This window comes from Felis catus, chromosome B3 (assembly GCF_018350175.1).
Source record: "Felis catus isolate Fca126 chromosome B3, F.catus_Fca126_mat1.0, whole genome shotgun sequence".
In the NCBI taxonomy this organism is placed as follows: Eukaryota; Metazoa; Chordata; class Mammalia; order Carnivora; family Felidae; genus Felis; species Felis catus.
Window position 1 is genome coordinate 81,204,299 of NC_058373.1, and position 24,329 is coordinate 81,228,627.

The 24,329-nt window shown below is 36.4% G+C and overlaps 1 protein-coding gene across 2 annotated transcripts in view; it reads left to right on the plus strand.

The window, feature by feature from the left end:
• NUBPL (nucleotide binding protein like) overlaps positions 1–24,329 on the plus strand; it is a 222,123-nt gene that overhangs the window by 45,996 nt on the left and 151,798 nt on the right. The window contains exon 4 of one of the 2 annotated variants that reach the window (XM_003987533.6): positions 790–880. In XM_003987533.6, coding sequence (XP_003987582.3) covers positions 790–880 — 91 coding nt within the window. Of the gene's footprint in view, positions 1–789; positions 881–10,650; positions 10,755–24,329 lie in introns of those variants that run through there. The other variant, XM_045059768.1, reaches the window with a different exon arrangement.

Genomic DNA, 24,329 nt, shown 5'->3' on the forward strand with positions numbered 1-24,329 from the left:
CTTATATATGGAAAAACCAGTAACAGATTGATTTAATGTATCAAAAGAGAAATAGGTGGGGGGAGAAAAAAAAAAAGACATACTTGGGAATAGTGAATTTTGTTTACCTTTACTTGGCTGTGTTGCTGATGAACTGGCACCTAGAGACCAGTCAGAATATTCTGCCCTCGGGTAGCTAGATGGGTCATCACAGGAAAACAGTTTTAGTTTATGAATTCTCCAGAAGAGCTTGGATGTTTAACTGTGACTTGTGTGTAAGGAGTTGTCTCCGCATTATGTCTGCCACTACCCTCATTAGCATTTCCATGCTGGATCTGCATCAGAATTTCTCACTTGCACTATTATAGTCTTGTTCCCATGATTTTTTTTTTTTTTTCATTTTGTTATTCTTTGTTGTGTTAGATGGGCTTTCTAAGGGTTAATGCTCCATCTTCCTGTGGTTTTGTTTGGCATTGTAAGTCCTTATTTTAACATTGTGTGTAATTTGTTAGTCTTCAAATCAAAAAGGTTTTAGTCTACTTGAGACTATATGGGAGATCTGAACCACAATGTGTAAAGTGTATGTAGGGGGTTTCTCTTGTCAGTTTTCTAGAAGAAATTAGTAAACCAACAAAAAGTATTTGTCTAAGTAGTTGATAAGCTTTTACCTTACTGCTGCTTTGAAAATTTAGGTTAGGATTTTGGAATTTTTTTGTAAATTTTCTTTTTTTATAGTCAGATTTACTATTGCTATATATATCTTTGATGAAGAGTGGAAATAATCTTACAGTAGATTCTGTTTCCTTACAGTCAAAGGCCATTGGTTTACTAGATGTGGATGTGTATGGCCCTTCAATTCCAAAGATGATGAATCTGAAAGGAAATCCAGAATTATCACAGGGTAAGTAAAGAAGAGATAGATAGTATGGTAATAGACTTTTTAAATTACCTCCTGAGTGTCAGGCATTGTGCCATGTACCATGTGCACCTTATACACAGTGCAGTATAGTAATTCTGAAATCAGACATGAAGCCTGACTGTCCAGGTTTGAATCCTAGCTGTCACTGACTGACTGTGTGGCTTTGGGTGAATTGTTTAACCTCTTTGTACCTCACCTCTGCCCCATATGTAAAGTCAGGTGAGCAATTACCAGAGTTGCTGTGAGAAATCACTCAATCAGAAATTGCTGTTCAGTGTAATACATTTGAAACAGTGCCTGGCACATGGTCAGTCATCATCATTATCTCTTTATGTTAAATATGTGGATGTATGGGAGTATTTGAATAGAAGGTATGTATTTGTGTTGGAAGACATGAAAATTATTTTTTCTAATCAGATTTTTGTCATGTTTGTCTTAAAGTAGTTTAAAAAACCCTGAAAACATTAGTCTCTTTTCTCAGCCTTCACTGCTGTCAATAGGTCAGAGTAATTTTTTGAGTAAATCTTTAATATTTACTGTGCTTGGTATTACACTTTCTTCCAAAGCTGTCAAATATAAAGCATGAAGAACAAGAAATGCTGTGATGAGAAAATGAAGTCTTGGAAAGGGGCGCCTGTCTGGCTCATTTTGTAGAGCATCAAGCCCCACATTGGGTATGGAGCCTACTTAAAAAAAAAAAAGTATTGGAAATTGGTTTATTAAAATTTATTTCTAATTATAATAAGTATATAATTGACTAATTTCTTTTCATTTCTTATTGGGCTTTTTTATTTTCCATAGATCTAGGACACAATGATTATATTTACCATAGGTATTTATTGGATTATCTATGTAAATAATACAAGTATTTTGTATTTCATTATTAAATGTTAGTTAATTAGACATCGTCTACTATTGTTGAATGTGTTTTTGTTTGTGCTTTAGTTGCTGGAGTCAATTACAATGTTAAATTCTGAATTGTAGGAAACTTGAATATCTAGTGATGATAAAATTGACCCCAGCAGTCTTATTTTGTAGCACCCACTTAGTTATTTTCTTGTTTCGTGAAAATGCTTTATTTTATATAACTTACAAAGCTAAGTTATTCTAGTTTCTTTGTTCTTTGTCCTTTTAGTGGAATGCATACTTAGTTTGCAGATATGTGACATATGCCAAGATGTCAAATTTCTTTCACAAAGAGGGAGTAATGAATTTGTGTACTTTAAATGATAGACTTATTACGTCTGTCTCTTGATTAAAGTAATGTGAAAACTGGTGCGTGCAGCACATGAATAATGGTGAAATGGAGCCCTTGGTGTCAGTTTTTTCTTAAGTAGTCTATCCAGTCTATGCCAACATAAATACTTGAAGTGAACTTTAATTTCTTTCTTCTTGTTTTACTGAAGCTGTAATCTTAAATTTGATGTTTGCAAATTGGCTGCCGTTAAATAGGCTTTCTGGTAAAGATGAGATACTAGAAATCTTGGAAAGCCTTAAAAGAACCCTTCTTTTGTGTTGACAAGCTGATCTTAAGGCACCCCAAAAATAAATTGAGCGATTAAGGCATCATTCACTTAAAAGAATGTGGATTCTTAAACCCCAGCTTATAAATTATGTTTTGAATCTTAGATAAACCTGCCACTATTATACTAATTGGCATCGTTTCGACATTTCTATATTTTATCATGTTAATTTATCCTCTTATACTCTCTACTGCAGAAAACACAATACAATAAGAAATTATCTTATTAATAGCAAAGGAATTGTTTCAACAGGCCATAAATCTTTGTGTTTATGATTAGCACCTGCCACAAGACAAATAGGTGTTCTTTGCCTCTCACTTTTTGAGTTAGATCAGAGAGCTGTCCTTATGATTACATGTAGACCAGTAGGGTGGAACATTTGTAATGTGGCCATATCTTTTTAGGGCTCTTTGTACTTCACATTTGTCTATACTAGTCTAATTCCAAGTTAAAAAAAAAAAAAACAAACACAACTTTTTTTCTTATTTCCTAATCTTCTGATCATTCCCAGTGTTTCTCAAAATTATTTTCATGTTTTCAGTATCTTCTCTCAGATGAGAAAAAATTAAAAGAACTTGCTATTGTTGGTAGTGGAAGGATTAACTTGCAATTTTATTTTTAATACTGTTTATTTATGGGCCTTGTAAAATTTTTGCTTTATTTATTTATTTATTTATTTATTTATTTATTTATTTTTTAACGTTTTATTTATTTTTGAGACAGGGATTCACAGAGCATGAACAGGGGAGGGTCAGAGAGAGGGAGACACAGAATCTGAAGCAGGCTCTAGGCTCCAAGCTGTCAGCACAGAGCCCGACATGGGGCTCGAACCCATGGACTGTGAGATCATGACCTGAGCTGAGCCGCTCAACCAACTGAGCCACCCAGGCGCCCCAAATTTTTGCTTTTTAAAATAGACTTCATTATTGCTGATTCATAGTTACTTTAATAATTTACTGGGTACTTTAGAAACCTTTTAGGGGCACTTTAACAAAACATATTACTTTTATTTATTTTTTATTTTTCTTTTTACATGAGAATGACGCTTTATTTTTATTTTTGATTAAGATATAATTCACATATCATAAATGTCACCATTTCTTTCACTCTTTGTTTCTCTTTCTTTTCTTTCTTTCTTTTTTGATGTTAACAGAAAATAAAGTATTTAGGAAAGTAGTTTGGTGAAAGCAGGATGAAAAATGAGTTTTGAAGGTAGAAGATGTAGGAAATATTCATATGTGGTTTGGAGACTCTATAGGAAAAGGCAAAAAGCCATAAATAATAACATTATACGAAAAGGCGTGAAAAGTTTTGACAGTCTAGATTTGGTGAGGCTAACTTAGAGAAGAAATTAGATATGCTACAGGAAAAAAATAATGAATTAAGTCATCTTTTTCACTTACCTTCTGGACCTCAACTCTAGATTTTGTGTATATGGTATGTATGTACCCATACAGGGTAATGGATTGAAATGAGATTATGTTTGTCAAAATTAGATAGATTTTGTACACCCATGTTCATAGCAGCATTATACACTACTACTACTACTACTACTATTATTATGAATTGACTGTTCATTATTTCATTATGTGGAAGCTACCCAATTTCTGTCGGTTCATGAATAGATAAGCAAAATGTGGTATGTATGTGCAATGGACGTTATTCAGTCTTAAAAAGGAAGGAAGGAGCTTCCCGGTTGGTGAACACATGATTTGGGGAGCATATGTCCTTGGAGAGGTCATGGAAGCTCTCTGCTCTTCCTCATATCTTGTCCTATATGTCTCATCCATCTCGCTATTTCTGAGTTATATCCTTTTAATTTAATTTAATTTTCCACTGCCCACATCTCTTCTTTTCTCTGCCTACAACACTGAGAACCAACCAATCATCTGAGTGATATTCTTTTTTTTTTTTTTAAATTTTTTTTTTCAACGTTTATTTATTTTTAGGACAGAGAGAGACAGAGCATGAACGGGGGAGGGGCAGAGAGAGAGGGAGACACAGAATCGGAAACAGGCTCCAGGCTCTGAGCCATCAGCCCAGAGCCTGACGCAGGGCTCGAACTCACGGACCGCAAGATCGTGACCTGGCTGAAGTCGGACGCTTAACCGACTGCGCCACCCAGGCGCCCCTGAGTGATATTCTTTTATAATAAGCTGTTAATAACAGTTCCAGGGATTAGAATTTGGACATCTTTGGAAGACCATCATTCTTCATACCATACCACCGTTCTGTCCCTCCATCTCTCTCTACTCAAGGTTCTTGCCACTGTGAACAAGACTGCTATGAACATTCTAGGCATTGTCTTCTGTTGCACATCAGGAGAAATTTCCTTTCGATATGAACCTGGGACTGTAATATCCAGGCCATGGGTTTGTGATGTTTGCATTACTTTCCAAAATGTTTGCATCAACTTATGCTCTGTTCATTGTATATAAGAGACATTATGGATCCACATCCTCTTTAAATAGGGCATAAAATGCTATCTCATTATGGTTAAAAAAACACAAAAAAAACGAGGAAAGTCTGACATATTTTGCAACATGGATGTATCATGAAGACTTGCTAAGTAAGCCAGTCACAAAAAAGACAAATACTGTATGATTCCACTTATACGAGGCACTTAGAATAGTCAGAATTAAAAAAAGTAGAATAATGATTGACACGATCTGGTGAGGAGGGGAGAATGGATAGATACTGTGTAATAGTTTCGGTATTTGCGAGATGAAAAATGTTTTGAAGGTGGATAGTTGTGATGGTTGGACAGCATTTGGAATCTATTTAATACCACTGAACTATAGGCTTAAAAATGGTTAAGATGTAAATTTTATGTATATTTTACTACAATGAAAAAAATTAGAAAAATATATTAAATAGACTTGCTCTATTTCTTGAATAGTGTCTTGAATACATAGTTTCTTGAATAGTGTCTATAATATCGACCCAGTAATTCTATTTGCTAAAAGAGCTATCATTACTGGAGGAAAACAGAATAGTGAAGTTTCATTGGGAGATTTAGTAATTTAGTTCTAAGCCTTGTCTACGTTTCAGCTTAGAAACGTCACTGCTCTACAATTTAGAAATTGTAATCTAAAATTTTATTTTCATCTCACGAAAAGGAAGAGAACTTAATACATTTAAAATCCTTGATGTTATCATTACCAATATTACCATTAAAAAAATTTTTTTATGTTTATTTTTGAGAGAGTGCGCACACATGTGAGCAGGGGAAGGGCAGAGAGAGGGAGAAAAAGGATCTGAAGCAGGCTCCATGCTGACGGCAGAAAGCCCAATGTGGGGCTCGAATTCATGGAATCCTGAGAGAATGACCTGAGCCGATGTCGGAGGCTTAATCAGCTGAGCCACCCAGGTGCCCCAGTATTACCATTTGTAACATTACCAGTATTGTAAAGCCCTGTATGATCTGATCCCCACCTTCTGTCTACCTTTACAGTCCCAATTCCAACAAGCTTGTTTTGTTATTCAGTGAACACCAGTCACAGTGACCTCTATTTCTAACATGCCAAGCTCTGTGCTCAGGTCTCTCCATTTTCATTCTCTTTGCCTGAAATGCCTTCCACCTTTACTGTCTTCTCCCCCCTCCCCGCCCCCCTCCAGTTTCTACTCCTCAGGTCTTAGTTTTAATGTCTTTTCTTGCATGAAGCTTTCCTTCTTTGACTCCTCAGACTCCTTATTTCAGTTGCAGAATAGAGTTTTTGTGTTATCTGTCTAATTTTTTAAATCTCCCCTCAGAGGCTTTCTTGCCTGGTTTGTTTCTCTGATGCTTGGTATATAGTAGATATGCAATTAATCTTAGTTGAATAAAGAACATAATCACTCCTGCCAGGTTTCTTGTACGTTAGTTGTATACTCTTTTCTGTTTTGGGTATATGAGCAACTTAATTTGCAAACACATACATTTTTATGAATAATAAAAGCAGTTTGAAGACATTATCTTTGTTAATCTTTGTGATATATCTGAATGGTTGTCTTATGCTACATTTTCCCCCATTCTTAGAAAAAGGAAAAAAGAAAGGATCTGTATGGCTTGGCTTTGGAGAATTATGTGGAGTAAGTCGATTGTTCCAGTTGTTTCAATATGAAAGGACAGTGCCAGTCTTGCCTCATATGGTAGCTTTGAAATGTTGAATATTACTGTGTTTACTCATAAGCAGTAGAGTCCTGTAAGGCCTGAATTTGAGCTGTAATGGAAAGGGCAGTGTTCAGAATCCCAGTGTTGGGAATATGAACAGCCTGGAAATAGAAGGAACTAGTAAGTATACACCATAACTCTTTGCTCTGACTGTCGTCCTCATTGCCAAGCTAAAAGAGTTCATAAACACTAAAACAAATATCTTACTTGAGATTTTTTTTTTCTGGATATTGGTATTGTAATGGGTTAGGAGAAGTGGTGAGTGAGGAAGCAGTGACGGTAAGGTTTTTATTTTATTCTTCTGTCTCTGTGGTTTTCCAATTAAGGAAAAGAAAGCAGAAATAGCAGATTGCATTTTAATGGACTTTGAGATTTCCTTTGCAGGATATAAACCACAAACTTTCTTTTGAACTGGGTTCCCCAGAAAGCAAAGCCCTATGCACTGCTAATTTATTAGGAAGTGGAAATCCAGACTGAGGAAGGAGGCAAGGATGGAGAGCTAATGTGCAACTTCTGTCAAGCTGGCTGTCACTTAAATGTGACAGATTGCTTGACTGCATGGGGTTATGTATATGGGAGGCAAGGGGAAGAATTAAAAAAAATTTTTTTTAGTGTTTATTTAATTTTGTGTGTGAGAGAGAGAGAGTGCGAGTGATGGAGGGGCAGAGAGAGAGAGGGAGCCACAGAATCTGAAGGCTCAGAGGCTCCAGTCTCTGAGCTGTCAGCACAGAGCCCGATGCAGGGCTCACACCCACAGACCATGAGATCATGACCTGAGCCGAAGTCGGACTCTTAACCGACTGAGCCACCCAGGCACCCCCAGGGGAAGAATTTTTAAAAAATGTTTATTATTTTGACAGCAAGAGAGAGAGAGAGAAAGAGAGAGAGAGATAAAGAGAGAATCCAAAGCAGGCTCTGTGCTGTGAACTCAGAGCCTGACACAGGGCTCAGTCCTACAACTGTGAGATCATAACCCGAGCTGAAATCAAGAGTCAGATGCTTAGCCAACTGAGCCACCCAGGCACCTTGGAAAGGGGAAGAATTTATTTAATGGTCCTTTTCCCATTGTCCAAAGACTTACCTCTGTAGATGGGAACTCACCTATATTTCCAAGATCTGTGAGTGAGTCCCAGTGGAGTCCTATGGCGTCCTGTGCTTTGGCATCAAGTAGGACATTTTTGGGGTGGGAAGTGAAAGGCCTTTGAAGGCTTGAAGTGAGGTACTTTCAAATAGCCTGTGTGTGACACTGGTCAGAGCCTATGCAGAGCTGTGGCTGGAATGAGAGATGAATGAGGCTAAAAGAGTGTGGGGAAGTCACGTGGGACTTCCATGCATGCGGATGGAGGCGGGGGCTGATCTCTTCTATACCCAGACAACTATTTCAGTGAATCCCTTATTGACTGATGCTAGGACATAATGACAGGGGACCAAGAAAGTGTAGGATTCTTTCCAAATTTTGATATCCTGAATTCTTAAGAGAATGTGAATTGATCCCTCTAATCTAATAAACTAATACATTTCAGAGTTTTATTTCCCAAGGGAGTGCACTCCTCAAAGGAATATTTGAGTAATAGTTAGAAATTCAGTTTCATAGTTGTCCTCTGTAAGATTTATATGGAAATAAAATATATAATTTTTTACTCATTTTATTTTTTCAGCTTGGTAATATTTGATTTTTAAAAATGCAGTGCAGGATTTTTTCTATAGTCATACTATGTCGTATATTATGTGTACATGACACGTACATTTTTAATTTTTAAAATATAAAATTTGGTAGTATCAAACTTCAAATCTGAAAACTTGGCTTCCGACTTCGGCTCAGGTCATGATCTCACAGTCCATGAGTTCAGGCCCCGCGTCGGGCTCTGTGCTGACAGCTCGGAGCCTGGAGCCTGCTTTGGATTCTGTGTCTTCCTCTCTCTCTGCCCCTCCCCTGCTCATGCTCTGTCTCTCTCTGTCTCAAAAATAAATAAATGTTAAAAAAAAATTGAAAAAAAAGAAAAAAAAAAGAAAATTATGTATGTATTTTTAAAGTGTATTTATTTATTTTGAGAGAAAGAGAGCATGCACGTGTTGGGGGGGTGCTGGTGCAGAGAGAAGGGGAGAGAGAGAATCCCAAGTAGGTTCTGTGCTGTCAAGCTCAGAGCCTAATGCAGGTTCGAATTCATGAAGTGAATGACTTGAGCCAAAATCGAGAGTTAGATGCTTAACAGACTGAGCCACCCAGGCACCCTGAAAATTGTATTTTAAATTTAACAGTATGTTCCAACTACTGTTTGGAAGACATCTCAGTACACTTGTGTTGTGCTTCTTGAAGAAACATATTTTGTAAGTATTTCTGACCCTTGGCAAATCAATCATTTGGGAATCAGTTATTGAACAGGTCTATAAAGGTACTGTGTTTGCTCTAGGGAATAAAGATGAATACGATATAAACTCTGTTCCTCTTGAAGAGCTCACAGTCTAGTTCGGGAGATGAAAAATGTTCTCACGCTAAGTATCAGAGGATTGTAGAAACAGAAAAAAACTGATCTTGCTGTGATACAGTCCAGCCAACCCTGGACCCTGATAAAGCTTTCAACCATAGGTCACAAAAAAGAGCAAGAGATTTGGTCATTTGTTTTTAAAGAGAGATGTTTATCTTTTAAATTTTGATATTAAACAAAAAATGAACATTCAAACTATGGGTGATATATTCCATCTGTCATGAACAAAATATGTATGTGTGATGTTTTATTTATAAATCACAGTATAATCTACCACCTTCTACTACTTGCACCCCAAAATAGTCCTTTACCTTTACTGCCTGAGGTTTGTCTTGTCTTCTCTGTAACCTTCCGCCTTCCTCTCTACTGACTTCTGTTTCTTTTTAATCTCAAACAGAGACTAGAAATGGTAGCAGTAACTGGGGACTGTGGACATTTGAAGGTTCTCTGGAGAATCTGTAGGTTTCCTGCAGTTGGATCATACTCTTATTTATTTCCTTCCTCCAAAACAAACCACAACTGTCTACCATCTAATTCCATGTTTGACCTGAGGTAGGGAGTGGGACTTTTTCTCACAAATCTGTATGTTTTCAGGGTTCCTAGTTTAGATTGTAAATTTTCTCATTCTACTCATCTTCAACTTCTGAGTGTTCCATTATAGCTTAATATAGTGTAGTAGTGCTCAAAACTTTTTCGGTCTCTGGAGCCTCTTATGCTCTTAAAAAATACTGAGGATCACAAATGTAGGTTATATTTATCAATATTTAGCAAGATAGAAATTAAAGCTGAGAAATTAAAAAAACATTTGTTAATTCATTAAAAATTACAAACTTGTAAACTTGTTAATATAAATAACATTTTAACCGAAATAACTATTTCCTGAAGTAAAAAATTAGTGAGATTGGTGGTATTGTTTTACATTTTTGTAAATTATTTTAACGTCTGACCTGATAGAAGACTGCTAGATTTTCATATCTACTTTAGCATTCACTCTGTTGTGATATGTTGTTTTGGCTGAAGTAAATGAGGAAAATCCAGCCTCATATGGACATGTAGTGGAGAAAGGAAGGATATTTTAATAGTTATTTCAAAAAGTAATGGATTTGTTTCTTTGACACTACACCACAATTTTGACAAGTGTTGGCTTCTTAGAGATTAGTTACACTATGGAATCTGAGGCTATCAGTGAACTTTTCGTAGTCTGTTATATTTAAATCTTTGGTCTATCTTAGGCTTTGAGTTGGATTTTATAACATGTGTTGTCATTTAGAGATGTTAGTTCATTGATTTATGCTGGTCTTCTAAATGTTTACACATTTCATTATATAATATAAAAAAATCCATTACTAATAATGTATTATTATGGTCTTAATAGACAGTTCTTTAGGTATCAGGAAGTTGTAAAACTCATGGTGACCATATACAGGTTTTTCAAAAATTCTAATTTTACTTGAAAGCTTTCAGTTAGTCATAGAGAAAAATATTGTCAGTTGTGTTATTTGAAGTGACAGACTCACTTTATTTTATATGCTAAACATCCAAATCTGAAGCGCCATCATTTGTCTGTTTGTCTTTCAGGTAAAAATGGTGTTCTATGAAAGCATACATGTCGTTTAGCTTACAGCTCAGTTGCACAGGTGCACTCCCTTGAGGCAACCATTGTAACAGCCTTCCTAATGCAGCGTACAGCAGAGGTGCGTTTTGTGTACCTCTTGTTTCATCCTACAGAATTCTAAAAATGCCATGAACTCTAGGGTTAGGATTTAATACATTAAATAATTGCCGTTATTTCATCCAGGACATTCTTCAGTGAAATTTGCATTTATTTTTATTTCTGTGCTTGGTGGTAAAAATGATGACTTTAAAATACGGTTTGGTGTCATTGCCTTGATTTGTACCAAGGTGCTGGCAGTTTACCTACTATTGTTTTTGGACCACCAGTGCAAAAGTCAACTCAGTTAAAAGCCAATAATAGTATTATTATGAAAATAGTTTTACCTTCTTGGATCATCTGAAGGGTTCTTTCTTGGGGATCCCCAGAGGACCAGTGACCATACTTGGAGAACTGCTGATTTAATGGAAGGTCTTCAACCAGAAGTTAGAAGTCTTAGTTTCTGGCTTAGTAATTCTTATTATGGATTTCATGAAATTATTGGCCTCATTTTTTTCCCTTTCCTTTAAAAAAATGATGTAGAAGTGATTGCTTTACAAATAAAGTAGTTAAAAATTCAGATGGGTCTACCATCTTTACAACCACTTTTGTTTTCATAGCAATTAAGTAGCCGTAGCCAGCTGTATTAATCTGGGTTCTTCGGAAAACCAGAACCAATAGGAGGTATAGATAGATGTAAGGAATTAGCTTACATGGTTAAGGAGACTGAGAAGTCCCAAGACCTGCACTCAGCAAGCTGGAGACTCAGGAGAGCTATTTGTATAGTTCTACTCTGAATCCAAAGGCTTTGAAAACCAGGAGAGCCAATGGTATAAATTACATTCTGAGTTTGAAGGCAGTGGAGGACTGACGTCTCAGCTTGAAGACTGGCAGAGTGAACAAATTGTGCCTTATTCTGCCTTTTTGTTCTATTCTGGCCTTCAGTGGATTGGATGGGGCCTACCCATTTCAGGGAGGATAGTCTGCTTTATGCAGTCTTGCTTCAAATGTTAATCTCATCCAGAAAGACCCTCACAAGAATACCCAGAATAATGTTAAATCAGTTATCTAGGTACCTCATGGCCCAGTCAAATTGACAAAATTAACTACCACATTACTGGACCTTGCAGCCATGTTCTTCATCTAATTTGTATATTCATGAACCTTGATAATGTGAAATGCATTTCCAGTGGTCCCATGTCTTTCCAGTATAGAGATTATCCCTTTGTTTGTAGAATAACCTCAGTCTCATTCTGAGGATCTGTTTCCTGGGTCACTTTCCAACAAAAAGATATAGCACGATCAAGATTATTTGAGATGGACTATTTGTAAAGATGTGTAAGAAGTATGAGGAAAGCACATGAGATAGAATAACTGTTGAATACCAGTGGAGCAATTACTACCCCTAGGCCTACAGAAGTGAGTGGATGAAGCATATCCAGATCTAGAAGGAGACAGTCTGCCTTGGGAGGAGCAGTGACACTCAGTGGAGGGACCCAGCCAGCCCAAGATCACCGCATAGAGAGAAAACCAGGAAATGAAATACACCCCTGGCCTCCCTCTCCTTCCTCTTTCTGATCTGCTTTTGATGCAGTCCATATAGGAATCCCCAGGTGAGAGGACAGGGCACACTGGAAGGGCAAATGACAGATAATTAGCAAAGAGTGGGACCTGGGTTATCGTAGCTGCCTGCCCCCACACACCTTTTTTTCTCCAGCAACAGAGGTGTTTCAAGACACAAACCTAGGATTTGAAATGAGAGAAAAATCCATCTTACAGGTTGTCATCTGCTTGCCTTTCTGTATGTATATAGTGTATGCACTGGTATGCACTGAAGAATTGATGAAAGCAGTGAGGAAGAAATAATGTTACATTATCTAGATTCCATTAAATTCATCAGCAAATTTGTGTTATAGATAAGGAGGGTAATGTAAAAATATAGTTTGCCCAGAGTAATAGGCTAGTATCTGGGTACTCCATAACCCACAATGTATTTGTGCATAAGAAAATTATCAGAGGAAAAGAGAAGAAAATCTTGATCTATGTCAAAGTGGTTTATTCAACTCTGAAACATAATAGTGCAATTATTTATATGTAAAATGTGTTTATATGTCAGTTGTATGTTACATGCCTCTTCTATTTTTAACTTATTTATAGACATAGATAGGTAAATTTAGGTTTAAGTCAGTCTTTCTATAAGTCATTAAGAAGAACCTTGGTGGAGAAGAGGCATTTCTTGTTATAAACAGACTGAGAAAATTTAATTATCAACAAATTTAAAACATGAGTTAAAATGGCTGCTGCTCTTTATCTTTAGCTGTGTGTGTAAATCTCAGTTTGTAGTATTATAAAATTATAGAGTCCACAAATGTGTGATAAGTGGTGATCTGGCTTCTGCCCAAACACCTCCAGTGAGGGAGATTTTGCTGTTTCATGACGGGTCAATTTGATGTTGTTATTTTGAACAAAAATTTGCCTCTTTATAACTTTGACATCCTTTTACTAGTTCTGCCCTCATGAGAACCACCTAGTCTATTTTCTTCTGATAACCTGTGAAATGTTTGTACACCATAATCGCAGCCTTAAGTGTTTTCTCAGCTACACAGTTTCTAGCCTTCAGCATTTGCTCATATTAATGCAGTTTTGAGTATGCTGACCATTCTAGCTATTTTTCTGGCCATGGCTCACTTTGTCAGTGTGCTGCTATATAAAATTGCCCAAGTTTGAATATTATTTCTTGGCCTATTCTGAAGTGATATACTGAATGCGTTTTTAATTACCAAATACAAAATGGTGAGCGATGCAATGAAAGAGTAAAAGGGATAGAATTAGTTCTTTACACTTCTTTACTTCTTTGCGGTTATGCTTACTTAACCCCCATGGTTATGGAAGTAAGTAAGGAAACAGCTGGATTCATCAGATTCTTTTAATCTCTTATTTCCCTTTTACTTGTCTGTGATTCCCACCCCCCCACCCCCAACATCTAAGTTCCTTAGCTCTATGGAATAGACAAACCACAGTCAATGTGAGATACTTGAATTTACACGCTGAAACTTTATTTAGGCTTACTCATTTTCAAAAGCCCTCACAGTTTTGGTACTTTGACTATTGTGATGTTTATGTTCCCGTTTTGCTATCTAGTTTATTGCTACCCATAGGAAAGATGGATTATTTCTTGGCCTTAGTAAGATATCTGATCACCCTTTGAAAAGATTAGGGTTTTATGGTTAATAAGACTGTATTAGTAGTTAGCCATGAATGTCAAGTAATAAATAATGGTGGGCATGTCAGGTTTTGTTTTATAGCCATGATTTATATCATACCTAATGGTTGGTTATCATTTTGTAAAAGTAAAGCAGTAAATTACAAACTAATTTCTTGTTGCATCTTTTCCTGTCAATAAAAAGAATGCAGCATTGTGGCATTGAGTCAGATGAGAAAGATAAGAGGAAAAAGCAGAATCCATTCAGTCAATAAAGAGATTAGTTGCATTTGAGTATAATGTACAGAATATAACCAGCTTAAAGCAGGCAATTACTATTTTTAATTTTCAAATTTTTTATTTTTTATGGCTCAAACACAGGGAAATTATTTATTTATTTATTTATTTATTTATTTATTTATTTATTTATTTATATTTTAAAAATTTTTATCAAAATCCTAGCCAATTAACATATAGTGTAGTAATGGTTTCACAAGTAGAATTTAATGATTCATTACTTACATATAACACCCAATGCTCATTCCAACAAGTGCCCTCCTTAATGCCTATCACTAATTTAGCCCATTCCCCCACCCACCACCCTCCAACAACCCTCAGTTTGTTCATGTATTTAAGAGTCTCTTGTGGTTTGCCTCCCTGTTTTTATCTTATTTTTCCTTCCTTTCCCCTATGGTCATCTCTTTTGTTTCTTAAATTCCACATATGAGTGAAATCATATATTTCTCTTTCTCAGATTGATTTACTCTGCTTAGCATAATACACTCCAGTTCCATCCACATTGCAAATGGCAAGATTTCATTCTTTTTCATCGCTGAGTAATAATTCCATTGAGTATATATACCACATCTTCTTTATCCATGCGTCAGTTGATGGGCATTTGGCCTCTTTCCATATTTTGGCTATTGTTGATACTGCTGTTATAAACATTGGGGTGCATGTGACCCTTTGAATCAGTATTTTTGTATCCTTTGGATAAATACCTAGTAGTGCAATTTCTGGGTTATAGGGTAGTTCTATTTTTTATTTTTTGAGGTACCTCCATACTGTTTCCCAGAGTGGCTGCACCATTTTGCATTCCCACCAGCAGTACAAAAGTGTTCCCCTTTCTCCGCATCCTTGCCAATGTCTGTTGTTTTCTGAGTTGTTAATGTTAGCCATTCTGACAGGTGTGAGGTGGTATCTCATTGTGGTTTTGATTTGTATTTCCCTAATGATGACCATTTGTTCATGTGTCTGTTAGCCATCTGGATGTGTTCTTTGAAAAAGTGTCTATTCATGTCTTTTGTCCTTTTCTTTACTGAATTATTTGTTTTTTGGGTGTTGAGTTTGCTAAGTTCCTTTTTTTTTCCCCACGGTGAAATGAGGCTTTAATCAACGTTCTTGTAAGAGTGGGTGTCAGGCACACTCGGGGTGGTTACAACAGACAATTTATCTCCTAGAATGCAAGCCCCTCCCCTGATTCCTCATTGGCTGAGCACTACAGAGGTTATAGCCTTACCCAGAGGTCACCTATGCCTGTGTAAGGCAAAAAGTAGTCTGATTGGAAAAAATGTACCTTCCTTGCACTCATGCAGAGACTTCACTTCTTTGGCGCATGGTCATTGCAAAATTTGTGAATTATGAGTGTGTGAAATGGAGAGGGCAAGAAGAATCTATTTCCAATAGGTTGTAAATCTGTTGTCAACTAGACAGCACAGCTTTTATGTGGTATTTCTTTTTTTTCCAGCTATATATATTTTTTAAATTTATTTTTTAAATATAATTTATTGTCAAATTGGCTAACATACAGTGTGTAAAATGTGTTCTTGGTTTTTGGAGTAGATTCCCATGGTTCCTTGCTTACGTCCAACACCCAGTGCTCATCCCAACAAGTGCCCTCCTCAATGCCCATCGCCCATTTCCCCCTCTTCCCCACCCAGTTTGCTAAGTTCATTATAGATTTTGGATACTAACCTGTTATTGGATATGCCATTTGCAAATATCTTCTCCCATTCTGTCAGTTGTGTTTTAGTTTTGTTGATTGTTTCCTTTGCTGTGCAGCAGCTTTTTATCTTGATGAAGTCCCAATAGTTCATTTTTGCTTTTGTTTCCCTTGCCTCTGGAGACATGTTGAGTAAGAAGTTGCTGTGGCTGAGATCAAAGAGATTGCTGCCTGTTTTCTCCCCTAGGATTTCGATGGTTTCCTGTCTTACATTTGGGTCCCTTATCCATTTTGAGTTTATTTTTATAAAACAAACAGTTAAATGTTGTATTAGGAGGTTGCCTAAAATATGGAAGGAATGTATGATATATTGGGGTGTAAGAAGAGTTATGAGCTTGAAAATTTCTAGTAATACAAGAAGAAATTTACATACAACTCTCCTGGAAGGCGCCCCTAAGTCCTGTGATCCTTTCTTGACTCTCTGAAAATCAGTATCCCTAAACCATATCTTGGGAAACATGCTATCTTTACTTATGATACAGTTCTATTAACATTTTTATATTGTTTAGGAAAAAGTTTTATAATCATTGTAATAATATATGTGTGTATTGTTTTTAAAGGTGCTTGAAATTTTTAAGAGAATCAAATATACTAGAGAATCTGACATGTTAGCTTTGCAATTTTAATTTGAAATGTTTGATTGATACTGTATATTAAGTAGATAGTAGGTGCTCAGTAAATAGTTGAATTTGTGCATGAATGGATAGATTTCTCATAAGTGATTAGTGTTTGATCATTGAAAATAAAATTCATCTTTATAGAATTATAATTTCTTATAGTTACAGCTATTATATAAGTTACCTTTAATCCTAAATGACACAGAATGAAATTAAAATACTATTTATATATTTAATTTATTTTTTAATTTAAATTTTAGTTAACATACAGTGCAATATTGGTTTCAGGAGTAGAATTCAGTGATTCATCACTTACATATAACACCCAGTGCTCACCACAAGTATCCTCTTTAATATCCATCACTCATCTAGTCCATCTCTCCCCTAGCTCCCTCTGTTAACTAACAGTTTGTTCTCTATCATTAAGAGTCTCTTGAACTTTGTTTCCCTCTCTTCTCTCCCCCACTTCCCATACGTTCATCTATTCTATTTCTTAAATTCGACATATGAGTGATATCATATGATATTTGTCTTTCTCTTATTGACTTATTTTGCTTAGCATAATACATTCTAGCTCCATCCACGTCATTGCAAATGGCAAGATTTCATTCTTTTTGGTCTCTGAGTAATATTCCATTGTGTGTGTGTGTGTGTGTGTGTGTGTGTGTGTGTATGTGTGTGTATACACACATATATATGTATACCACATCTTTATTCATCAGTCAATGGACATTTGGGTTCTCTCCACAGTCTGGCTCTTATTGATAATGCTGCTATAAACACTGGGGTGTGTTTACCCCTCTGAATCTGTATTTTGTATCCTTTGGATAAATACCTAATGGTCCAATTGGGATTCTATTTTTAGTTTCTTGAGGAACCTCTATACTGTTCTCCAGAGTGGCTGCACAAGTTTGCATCCCCACCAACAGTGCAAGAACTTTTCCTTTTCTCTGCATCCTCACCAACATCTATTGTTTCTTGTGTTGTTAATTTTAGCTATTCTGACAGGTGTGAGGTAGTATCTCTTTGTGGTTTTGATTTGTATTCCCCTGATGATGTGATGTGATATGTCTCTTAACTATCTGGATGTCTTCTTTGGAAAAATGTCTGTTCATGTCTTCTGCCTGTTTCTTAACTGGGTTTTGTTTTTTGGGTATTGAGTTTAATAAGTTCTTCATAGATTTTGGATAGTAACCCTTTATCAGATATGTCATCACAAATATCTTCTCCCACTCTGTAGGCTGACTCTTAGTTTTGTTGATTGTCTACTCTGCTGAAGCTTTTTGTCTTGCTGAAGTCCCAATAGTTCATGGTTTTTTTTTTTTTGTTTCCCTTACCTTTGGTGATGTGTCTACTAAGAAGTTGCTATGGCCTTTCATCCATTTTGAATTTCTTTTGTGTATGGTGTAAGAAGGTGGTCCAGTTTCATTCTTCTGCATGTAGCTGTCCAGTTTCCCCAATACTATTTGTTAAAGAGACTGTCTTTTTTCCATTGGATATTCTTTTTTGCTTTGTCGAAGATTGTGTGTGTGTGTGTGTGTGTGTGTGTGTGTGTGTGTGTGTATGTGGGTCCATTTCTGGATTTTCCATTGTTTCATTGATCTATGTGTCTATTTTTTATGCCAGTATCATACTGTCTTGATGCCTACAGCTTTGTAATTTACCTTGAAATTCTGAATCGTGATGTCTCCAGTTTTGTTTTTCTTTTTCAGAATTGCTTTGGATATCCAGGTTTTTCTTTTTGTGGTTCCATACAAATTTTAGGATTATTTTTTCCAGCTCTGCAAAAAATGTTGGTGGTATTTTGATAGGGATTGCATTAAGTGTGTAGATTGCTTTGAGTAGTATAGATATTTTCACAATGTTTATTCTTCCAATCCATGAGCATGGAATGCTTTAATGTTTCTTTGTGTCTTGTCCTCTAAAGTTTCTTTCATAAGTGTTCTGTAGTTTTCAGAGTACAGATCTTTTACCTCTTTAGTTATGTTTATTACTAGGTATCTTACTATTTTTGGTGAAATTTCAAATGAGATTGATTCCTTGATTTCTTTTTCTGCTTCTTTATTATTGGTATATAGAAATGCAACAGATTTCTGCACTTTGATTTTATATCCTGCAACTTTGCTGAATTCCTTTATTCTAGCACTTTTTTGGTGGAGTCTTTTGGGTTTTCTGCAGAGTATCATGTCATCTAAAAATAGTAAAAGTTTGACTTCTTTGCTAATTTGGATGCCGTTTTTTTCTTTTGTTGTCTGACTGCTGAGGCTAAGACTTCCAGCACTATGTTGAATAGTAATGGTGAGGGTAGACATCCTTGTCTTATTCTTGACCATAGGGGAAATGCTCTGTTTTTCCCCACTGAGGATGATATTAGCTGTGGGTCTTTTGTATATGACCTTTATGATGTTGAGGTTTGTTCCATCTATCCCTACTTTGTTGAGGGTTTTTATCGAGTGGATACTGTATTTTGTCAAATGCTGTTTCTGCATCTATTGACAGGATCATATGGTTCTTATCCTTTCTTTTATTAATGTGGTGTATCACGTTGATTGATTTACAAATATTGAACCAGCACTGCAGCCCAGGAATAAATCCCACTTGATCATGGTGAATAATTCTTTTAATGTATAGTTGAATTCAGTTTGCTAGTGTCTTGTTCAGAATTTTTGCGTCCTTATTCATCAGGGATATTGGTCTGTAATTCTCATTTTTAGTGGGGTCTTTGTCTGGTTTTAGAATCAAGGTACTGCTGGCTTCATAGAATGAGTTTGGAAGTTTTTCTGCCATTTCTATTTTTTGGAATAGTTTGAGAAGACTAGGTATTAACACTTCTTTAAACGTCTGGTAGAATTCCCTTGGGAAACCATCTGGCCCAGGGGTCTTTTTGGGAGATTTTTGATTGCTGATTTAATTTCTTTGCTGGTTATGAGTCTGTGCAAATGTTCCATTTCTTCCTATTTTAGTTTTGGTCGTTTGTGAGTTTCTAGGAATTTGTCCATTTCTTCCAAATTGCCCAGTTTGTTGGCATATAATTTTTCATAGTATTCTCTTATAATTGTATTTTTATAGTGTTAGTTGTGAGCTCTCCTCTTTCATTCATGATTTTTATCTGTGTGGGTCCTTTCTCTTTTTTTAAAATAATTTTTTAAATTTTATTTATTTATTATTGAGAGAAAGAGAGAACACAAGCTGGGGAGAGGCAGATAGAAAGGGAGACACAGAATCCAAAGCAGGCTCCAGGCTCTAGGCTCTAAGCTGTCAGCACAGAGCTTGACGCAGAGCCCAAACCCATAGACCATGAGATCATGACCTGAGCCAAATTCAGACACTTAACTGACTAAGCCACCCAGGCACCCCTACCTTTTCTTTTTGATAAGTCTCGCTAGGGGGTTATCAATTTTTTTTAGGGGGTTATCAATTTTATTAATTCTTTCAAAGTACCAGCTCTTATTTTAATCTGTTCTACTGTTTTTTTGTTTCTATATTATTTATTTCTGCTCTAATCTTTATTATTTCTCTTCTGCTGGATTTAGGCTTTATTTGCTGTTCCTTTTCTAACTCCTTTAGGTATAAGGTTAGGCTGCGTATTTGGGACCTTTCTTGCTTCTTGAGATAGGCCCGAATTGCAATATACTTCCCTCTTAGGATGCCTTTGCTGCATCCCAAGGGTTTTGGACTGTTGTGTTTTTGTTTTCATTTGCTTTCATGTATTTTTTAAAATTTCTTCTTTAATTTCCTGGTTAACTCATTCATTCTTTAGCAGGATGTTCTTTAACCTCCACCTATTTGAGGGCTTTCCAAATTTTTTCTCTTTGTTGACTTCAAGTTTCATAGCATTGCGACCTGAAAATATGCATGGTTTGATCTCGACCTTTTCCTACTTGTTCAGGGCTAATTTGTGACCCAGTAGGTGATCTCTTCTGGAGAATATTCTATGTACACTCGAAAAGAATGTGTACTCTGCTGCTTTGGGATGAAATGTTTTGAATATATCTGTTAAGTCCATCTGGTCCAGTGAGTCATTTAAGCCATTGTTTCCTTGTTGATTTTCTGCTCAGATGGTTTGTCCATTGCAGTAAGTGGGGTGGTAAAGTCCCCTACTATTATTATATTAGTATCAGTGAGTTTCTCTATGTTTGTGATTAATTGATTTATATTTGGGTGCTCGCTTCCAATTTGGGGGCATAAATATTACCATTGTTAGATCTTGTTGGTGGATAGGCCCCCTTAATTAAGATATAATGCTCTTCTTCATCTTTTGTTACAGTCTTTGTTTCAAAATCTAGTTTGTCTGATAATAAGTATGGCTGTTCTGGCTTTCTTTTGACTTCCATTATGGTAGATGGTTCTCCATCCCCTCACTTTAAATCTGCAGGTGTCATATAGATGGATTTTGTTTTTTTATCCATTCTGAATTCCTGTGTGTTTTGATTGGAGCATTTAGTCCATTTACATTGAGAATGATTATTGAAAGGTATGAATTTAGTGCCCTTGTGTTACCTTTAGAGTTGGTGTTTCTGGTGATGTTCTCTGGTTCTTTCTAGTCTTCGTTGCTTTTTGTTTGTTTGGTTTTTTTTTGTTCCTACATTCAAAGAGTCCCCCTTAAAATTTCTTGCAGGGCTGGTTTAGTGGTCATGAACTCCCTTCTTAGTTTTTGTTTGGGAAACTGTCTCTTCTTCTATTTTGAATGACAGCCTTACTGGATAGAGTATTCTTGGCTGTATATTTTTCCCATTCAGCACATTGAATTTATCTTGCTAGTCCTTTCTTGCCTGCCAAGTTTCTGTGGACAGATTTGCTGTGAACTGGTCTGTCTTCCCTTGCTCCTTTAGGATTCTTTCCTTTTCTGTGGATTTTGTGAATTTGACTATGATATGCCTTGCTATAGGTTGGTTTTTGTTGAATCTAATGGGAGTTCTCTGTGATTCTTGGATTTTGATGTCAGTGTCCTTCCCCAGATTAGGAAAGTTTTCAGGTATAATTTGCTCACATAAACCTTCTGCCCCTTTTTCTCTCTATTCATCTTCTGGGACTCCTATGATATGAATGTTATTATGTTTTAACAAATGGCTGAGTTTCTTAAGTCTGCTTTTGTGATCCCTGACTTTTGTTTTTCTCTTCAGCTTCATTATTTTCCATAGTTTTATCTTCTGTATTGCTAATGCACTCCTCTGCCCTGTCCATCCTCATTTTTATGGCCTCCTTTTGGGTTTGCATCTCAGATATAGCATTTTTAATTTTGGCCTGACTAGATTTGAGTTCTATTATGTCTGTAGAAAGGGATTCTCTGATGCTTTCTATGCCTTTTCTAAGCCCAACTAGTATCCTTATAATCATTTTAAATTCTAGTTCAGACATCTTACTTGTATCTGCATTGATTAAATCCCTAGCCATCATTTTTCCTCTTCTTTCTTTTGGGGTGACTTCCTCCATCTTGTCATTTTGGAGGAAAAAAGAACAACAACAACTATAATAGAATGAAATAAAAATTAAAAAATTAAAAGAAATCACATAAAGGAAGCTAGATCCTAAGTATGTTTTGGTCTGCTTGTTAAGAGAAGCTTGATAGAAAAGAGAGAAGAGAAAAAAAATTAAAAATTAAAAAAAATTTTTTGCTTTATCTGTATCCAAGAAACAAAAGAAAAGAAAATGAACAACAACAGAAACAGAAGCAACAACAAAAAATGAACAAACAAACAGAAAATCCAAATGAAACTAGATGGACTTTCCCCTGTAGCTGAAACTTTGCAGCAGTCTATGGTCAGTAAACTAAGCTCATGGAAGGGATTTGTGGTCTTCTGGGTGAAGGGCCTGTTGCTCTCATTTTCAGGTCAACTAGCCCTAGTGGAGGTGCGCTGGGAAGACTCAGGGAGAATGTCTTGGCGTAAGGGCTCTCTTCTCTACTTGGTGGAGCCCTTTAGCTCACTGGGGTTGATCAGTTTGAGGCTACTTGTGAAAATGTCTTCGCTGCACTTCCTGGTCTCCTGGACCAGGAAGTTCATCTGTCCTCACAGAAGTGTGATCAGTCACCCCTTTTGTGTCTCTCGCTTCTGTCAATTCCTTCCCCCCGTCTGTGTCCACGCTGTCCATCTACTAGGGCAGCGTGTGTCTCCTGAGTTTTATCTCAGGTGCCGCTGTGTTTCAAATCCCTACACTTGAGAGACCCCTGCAGTTAGGACCCTCAGTGATCCCCTGGCAGAGGGTCTCCCTGTGCTGTGGCTGGTGCTGGCGTGTCCCAGGAAATGGTTGCGTGATTGCACCGCTGCAGCAGCTTAGAGTTAATGGTAAATTGCAACACACAGCTGGTATCAGTGTTTGCTGCCCTCAGCAGCGGTCTTTGTTCCTATACCGGTGAATTGGCCTCTTGATGGCTCCCACTGGGTGGATCTTTTGCCAGAGGGTGGAGAGGCCGAATCACTTCTATGAAGTGCACTCCAAGCAGGAGAACTGCTTCGCCCTGTTTGATCCAGGGGATCCTCAGACAGAGCTGCCTATTCTGGGGGGCTCCACCCTGCTTCCTTGTTGGAGCACCGCCAGGCGCTAACCTCTGAAACTTCAGACTCTCTACTTCACCGTTCATAAAAAAACTGGCCATTTTGAAACGCTTTCCTTTTTTCACATCAATGATTTTGGGGAACATTTTTCTTGTGCAGTCCGCTGTGTGTGTTTTCATTCTTTCTCTCTAGCTGCTTTCAGGGTGAGTGCTTTTTGTCCTTAAAAGGCTGCCTCCCCTCTGCACTTCACCTCTCCACACCACCTACCTGCCCTCTTCTCTTCCTCAAATTATGCAGATTGTTCTGTTAATCCTCAAATCAATTTCTTAGGTGTTCAGAATGGTTTGATATTGATCTAGCTGTGTTTGAGGACAAGCCCAGCCCAGGATCCTTTTATTACTCCCCAGAATGGAATTTTTAAAGCACTTACTATTCTAGAAATAATTTAATGGTGCCTTATAATCCAAATCACAAAACTGTCTGACACTTCAGTTGTTTCATTACTTCTCTGGATAGTGTCCAGTTTACTGTGGGGATCACAGACATCAGTGATTCTACTTGCTATTACTTCCTTCTTCTGATTTCTTATATACATATATATGTATATACACATTCTTATATATATATATATATACATTCTTATATATATATATATACATTCTTATATATATGTACATTCATATATATATATATATATACATTCATATATTTTATACACACACACACACACACACACACACACTCTGGTATATGGGCCATTCATATGAGCCCCCAAACTTCTAGTATAACTAAATGGGTAATGCAGTAAGGCTTTTATTGTATATACAAAATATTTATGGGAGTTACTCCCTGCATATTTGTAAAAGTATTAACTTTTATAGTTTTTATGTTTTTATTGTAACTTGTTTATTTATATTCCACAGTTGTATCTTTTTATTACATGATTTTTTTTGTTACAGTAGATAGTTTTTTCAGTAGTCTTCTTAAAATAGTTTTTCACTTCTATGCTTTGTATCTTTTCCTTTCCTCTTACAACAAATTAAGTTTATACAATTCTTTTAACTACACTGGTGTAAAGTCCACACTGAAGCCAGTGTTGTGTCTTTGGTTGTATATCTATTTATTTTCTCTGTTATATTCTGTTTATCTTTTAACTGGGACTTTTTATAATGGCAGTCATAATTTTATCTTCTTTTGTGTGTGTGTGTGTATGTGTGTGTTTAGACTTCTGTTTTTGCTTCACAACATACATATCAACAGGCATTTTAGTTACTATAAGAAGTATAGTTTTGTGTTAAGCCCC